General features: G+C 38.8%; 1 protein-coding gene across 1 annotated transcript; it reads left to right on the top strand.

Moving 5' to 3' along the window:
* Nucleotides 1-6: 6 nt before the first annotated feature.
* Nucleotides 7-2,833, top strand: LOC111608128 (zinc finger protein 239-like). Its single transcript, XM_023331057.1, has one exon. The coding sequence runs from the start codon at nucleotides 92-94 to the stop codon at nucleotides 974-976; it is 885 nt and encodes a 294-aa protein (XP_023186825.1). The 5' UTR covers nucleotides 7-91; the 3' UTR covers nucleotides 977-2,833.
* The last annotated feature ends 3,494 nt before the right edge of the window (nucleotides 2,834-6,327 follow it).

Genomic DNA, 6,327 nt, shown 5'->3' with positions numbered 1-6,327 from the left:
ACCGGAACCAGAATCAGAACCAGAACCACAGCACATTAAACAGGAGGCGGAGGTAGAGGAGTTTGTCTTGAAGGATGAAGACTTTGCTTTCATGGAGACTTCCACCTGTCAACACGGAGACTTCGATGAGGCGGTACCGAGCGGCGATCAGAACCGGTACCAGGAGGAACGCTCCTCTCCTGTCTCAGAGAGCCGCTCTGATTCTGTCTCTGATGCCTCTACAACCTGTGACGTTTGTCTAAAAGGCTTTAAGTGTAAGTACAGTTTGTTCCGTCACCAGAGGATCCACTCCGGCGTGAAGGCGCACACCTGCTCCATCTGCTTCAAAAGGTTCACCCAGGGTTCCCACCTCAGGGCCCACATGAGGACCCACACCGGTGAGAGGCCCTTCTCCTGCGAGACGTGTGGGAAAAGCTACACCCAGGCTGGCGGTTTGAACGCACACATGAGAACCCACACAGGGGAGAGGCCATACTCCTGCGAAATATGCAGTAAAAGTTTTATCAGTTGTGCTAATTTGATCTGTCACAGGGGAACCCACACGGGCGAGCGCGCCTTTTCCTGTGAAACCTGCGGGAAAAGCTTCATTCAGAAGAGAAGCTTAACCGCCCACATGAGGATCCACACCGGCGAGGGCCGATGTTCCTGTGAGACGTGTGGAAAAAGTTTCTCTGACAGGTGGTTTCTGAACGCCCACAGGAGAATCCACACAGGTGAGAAGCTGCACTGCTGCAAAACCTGCGGAAAAAGTTTCTCCAAAAACTCCACACTGAAGGTCCACATGATAACACACACAGGCGAGAGACCGTACCTGTGTGAAATGTGTGGGAAGGCTTGCATCAGCAGGAGTTATCTGAAGGTTCACATGAGGACACACACAGGGGAGAGGCCGTTCACCTGCGGCAAATGTGGGAAGAGTTTCATTCAGAGTGGAAATCTAAACGTTCACATGAGAATTCACACAGAAGAACGGTAGAACCCGACCGTCAGACCCGATTCTTTCTCCTGCAGGTTTAGTAGTTAAAGCTGAAGATGTGTTTTTCACCACCTTCCAATGTTTGTTCTTATTCTGGCAACTCATACAATTAATGATACATTTTTATTACTCTAACAGTAAATGTTTTGACTAATTAATTTTTTCTACTAAAAAAGTTATTTTTTGCATCTCACCAAATGTAAGCAATAATCATATTTTTAAAAACAAGGCAAAGTTATTAGTATAGAACATTTCAGCAACAAGGCGTTACAAAATGAAAACATAAAACCATAAGGAAATATGTTTAATCCAGTCTACAATAAACCAAAGTTCCAGTTGTTATTAATGAAAAGCAACTCTAAACAACAGCAGAACTTTAATGTATTGTGGTTCACAGGGATCCAGTGAAGGACTGGAGAACTGGGTCTATGCTCCTGGTTTTAGTCAGAACAGCAGCAGCAGCGTTCTGGATCAGCTGCAGCTGTCTGACTAGGATTATTAATGTGTGTAAAGTTTTGTACAAATTTCCACCTGCAGCATCAAATAAATAAAAAAACCTTTTATTTATGTATTTATACGGCCACTGAATAAAAGAGAAACCTGAATTTTAGATATTCTGATGTGAAAATCCCTTAAATTCAACGTTTTTTTTCCAGAATGTTAGTTTTCTTTCTGCACAACTCACATCTCTGTGGTTGAAACTTTGAGAAACTGTCTGCAGTAAAATCACAATTCTGGGAAAAAATAATATTTTTTAGTTTCCCTGATCCTGTTCTGTAGTACAGAAGCCAAATAGGAAACAGTTTTTCTAGTAGCATTTTTAGTGAAAATGCGATGTAGGAGATTGGAGCTTTAAAATCAGTAATATTGATTAGATTTTTCTTATTACTTTGGAATTTTTGTTGGTAAATTATTCAAGCTACTTTCAGGAATAGACGTGATCAAAGCAGAATGTAGAAAAACACAGAAACACAAAGAACAGATTAGAGGATTCACAAACTTGTAAATATTTCAACTTCAATTTTAAAAACTTTCCAGCCGTTCTGATTCTAAAAACATTAAAACATCTATTATCTCTCATTCAGGACCAATCAGAGGCTCATGGTCATCATTCTTCTTCTGTGGTATTTTTACTGTTCTGCCTCACATTAAGTTTTTCAGACAGGTTTTTATAAACTTGTATTTCTGTAAGATTTCATCTTTAGCTGCAGTCACAGTGAATCTTTATGTTTTGATCGAACATCAATTCATCTAAACAAGATGTTTGTTTAGTTTTTGCAGTATTTCTGTTTGATTTTCTTCAGTTACGTCTTCAGGCCAGCAGGTCTGGTAGAAACTAAATTAATCTTATCTGGGTTTTACTTTCATGATGTGCAGAGTTCAGATTGTTCAGATGATGCATAAAACAACCATAGATCTGGATGCTAACACACCGTTAGCCGTTTTTATCCCAGTCAACATCGACAGATAAATCAAACAGGTCTGGAACTCAATATTTCAGTTACTGTAAGTTATATTTAATGGTTTAGTTCCTGACTACTGCAGTATATTTGTGCAGTCGTCTCATTCTGCTATAATAAAATGTTTTCTGCTGAATCTTTGTTATTTTTGTCTCTGGTTTTCGTCGGAGCTGTGAGTTCAGCTCTGAGCTGTTTCTCTCTCAGATGAAGAAACAGGTGCTTCCTGAACGATTGTTTCAGTCGATGCTTGTAACTGTCATTGTGTTATTAAGGTGAGAAGCCACAGCTAACGGTGTGGAGGCTGCAGAGCACAAACCCACACAGCTGCAGGAACCAAGTCTGATTCAAATCTGATGAATGTTGGAAACATTTTCTCCCATTAAATTTTCATTCATAACCAACTGTCTGTTTATCTTTTTATTAAGACATTGAGCATCTGTTGGGATTTTCACCGGAGCTTTTTTTGTCTTTATTTTTATACATGTATAATCCTGGTACTGAAAGGTTCTTTGTTCTTAAAGAGATTTTTTATTAAAACTGGTTTTACATGGATATAAAGAGGAATCCTAAGTACTGAAACATTTGAAAAAAATTACTTTACCAAAGTTTAGACCAGGGATCTGCTACTTTTACAGTCCAAAGAGAAATTTTTGCCTTCATTCCAGCCAAACAATTAATTTAAAACAAAAAATATTAAAATATCTTTGGAAAAATAACAACTTGCAATTTTTCTACCAAGTATCTACCAAGGGACACAATTTTATTTCTATCTTTTAGGGCAAAGAGAAAACATAAAACTTCAGCATTTTATTTTATGGGATGTTTATATTTCTGGAAGATCATGTTAAAGTACATTTTGTGGATCTAATATATTATACTAATATTGTTGCTAGTTTCTGTCTTATAAATTCAGTTCAGTTATTCCATGAAAACAAAATGTGAAACTCTTTAACCCTGCACTTGCTATTATGCCTATATTTAAAAACATGAGCAGTATCTTTTTTTATTTAAGCCAGTTAGTTTTTTCTGCTGTTCTCCTCCAGTCCTGTAGGGGGCGGCAAACGGACCAATCAGCTGCTTCCTCTCAACGTCACCAGCGGAAGTAAAACAAACAGGCTCCAGCAGCAGCTGGAGGACGGTTGTGTTTTCATACTTTACTGAATATTTCAGTATTAATGTGTTAATTTCCTCAGCCGGGAATGTTCAGGGTTTAAAGAAAAGCTTCTCGTTGGAGGAAAAGATGGAGGATCTCCGCCGGAAACCCGAAACTAAACCGCACAGAGTCGGTATGTATCCGAACAGGCCCGTTACAGCTGAGGATGTAGAGATAAACTGTAGAAAGAATCGTTTGGTAGGTATTTCCTCAACCTACATAAACAGAACCACAGAAAACGTTTATTAGTTTTCAACCAGAAGGAGAAATCAGCGAACATCTCCTGAGAGCCATTCAGTCACAGCTGGTCTTTCATTTTCACACAAGGGAGAAATAAAGAGGAAACAGGTTTTGTCTCTGCACAAAGGTCATCTGTTTCCCCAAGGCGGGGAAACTTTCTGTTGTTACAGATAATCAGACTACAGAGACATTCTGTCACCTTAAACCAGGGGTGGGCACTCCTGGTCCTCGAGGGCCGGTGTCCTGCAACTTTTAGATGCATCTCTACTTCAACACACCTGAGTCAAATAATGAGGTCATTAACAGGACTCTGGAGAACTTGACTGCACTTAGGAGGAGATTCAGCTGTTGGATTCAGGTGTGTTGGACCAGGGAGACATCTAAGAGTTGCAGGACACCGGCCCTCGAGGACCAGGAGTGCCCACCCCTGCCTTAAACAGTGAAACTAAACCCTAGAAATGAAAACAAGCTGGTAAACCACTAATGTAAGAGTGAAAACAACACATAATAATTCTAACTCTGCTTATGAAGGTAAATCTGTGTTTTATAGAGCGGAGGTTAGTGTGGATTTACTGGTGGTGTTACAGATTAACTGGTGACCAGATTACTTTAAGGTGGCAGGTGTTTCTGTGGGCGTGGCTTTTCAGGACCCATTTCACCGAACCAGCAACAGAACGAAGAACAAATCACTGCAACACCCGAGATATTTATCAAGATTTAATGAAATTCTCAACAGAATGAATATTGAACTAGAAAATTTCGGAAGAAATTTAGCCGGGGCCTGCCAAGGCGCGGCCGTGGGGTTCGGGCCCGGCGTCGTCGCGCCACAAATCGGCGTCGACGCCAAAGAACGCCGCGACGTAAGCAGTGGCACGCGGAGAACCGCAAGAACGTTAAGCGAGGCGGACGTGCACCGTTCGGTACGATTTAAAATGTTGTCAAGGCTTTTATTTTGGAAGTTTTGTTAAACTTCATTTCAAAGGGCCAAACTAATCCCATGCGTAATAGTCCTTGGGTTAAAATAGTTATATAATGCTCAAAACACAAGTAGCTGATGTAAAAATATTCAAGGCTTTTATTTTGAAATTTTCAGTATGCTTCATTTCAAAGGGCCAAACTAATACCACGTGTAACAGTGCTTTGGATGAAAAAGTCAAATAAAGCCAAAAAGAGCAATTACGTCATGTAAAATTATTCAAGGCTTTTATTTTGAAATTTTCAGAATGCTTCATTTCAAAGGGCCAAACTAATACCACGTGTAACAGTGCTTTGGATGAAAAAGTCAAATAAAGCCAAAAAGAGCAATAACCTGATGTAAAAATATTCAAGGCTTTTATTTTGAAATTATTATTATGCTCCATTTTAAAGTTCCAAACTAATCCCATGTGTAACAGTGCTTTGGATGAAAAAGTCATATAAAGCCAAAAACAGCAATAACCTGATGTAAAAATATTCAAGGCTTTTATTTTGAAATTATTATTATGCTCCATTTTAAAGTTCCAAACTAATCCCATGTGTAACAGTGCTTTGGATGAAAAAGTCATATAAAGCCAAAAACAGCAATTACCTGATGTAAAAATATTCAAGGCTTTTATTTTGAAATTATTATTATTCTCCATTTTAAAGTTCCAAAGTAATCCCATGTGTAACAGTGCTTTGGATGAAAACGTCAAATAAAGCCAAAAACAGCAATTACCTGATGTAAAAATATTCAAGGCTTTTATTTTGAAATTATTATTCTCCATTTTAAAGTTCCAAACTAATCCCATGTGTAACATTGCTTTGGATGAAAAAGTCATATACGGCCAAAAACAGCAATTACCTGATGTAAAAATATTCAAGGCTTTTATTTTGAAATTATTATTATGCTCCATTTTAAAGTTCCGAACTAATCCCATGTGTAACAGTGCTTTGGATAAAAAAGTCACATAAAGCCAAAAACAGCAATTACATGATGTAAAAATATTCAAGGCTTTTATTTTGAAATTTTCAGTATGCTTAATTTTAAAGTTCCAAACTAATCCCATGTGTAACAGTTACTGAGTTAAATCAGTTATATACAGCCCAAAGCAGCAAGTAGTTGTAAAGGCCAGTTCTCAGTCCTGATCTGTTTCAACTGAGGGTAGATAGAACTACAGTGATGCGTATTCGTAGTCCAAATCAGCAGCCAATAGCCTCTTGAGTTCCGTTGCTATGGCAAATAATGGTCTCAGCAGGTGTGAGCTGTGAGCTCTGAGCTCTCAAACACACAAGTGTGTTTGAGCAAACACACTTTACTGAAAAAAAGCATTGGAAACAAATCCTTCTTGTTCGGGAACCGTAATACATTTTCGAAAAGCGTTTTAAGCGTATGACAGTTCAATGTGTCTTCTGCGATAGTCCCGAGATTCATATCTGTACCTCACTCAGAACATTTACAGTGATGAGAGAAAGAAATGTTGTGCCCAGATATGAACTGAGATGGGCTGTCACTGTAATTTCAAGAAAAATGAGAAACT

Source organism: Xiphophorus maculatus, chromosome 3 (assembly GCF_002775205.1).
Source record: "Xiphophorus maculatus strain JP 163 A chromosome 3, X_maculatus-5.0-male, whole genome shotgun sequence".
Lineage (NCBI taxonomy): Eukaryota > Metazoa > Chordata > Actinopteri > Cyprinodontiformes > Poeciliidae > Xiphophorus > Xiphophorus maculatus.
The sequence above is the reverse complement of the archived record's forward strand: the minus strand, read 5'-3'. Positions and strand labels throughout refer to the sequence as shown.

Bases quoted from the DNA above. Each gene is read 5' to 3' on its own strand.
- LOC111608128 (XM_023331057.1), top strand. From the start codon at position 92: ATGGAGACTTCCACCTGTCAACACGGAGACTTCGATGAGGCGGTACCG.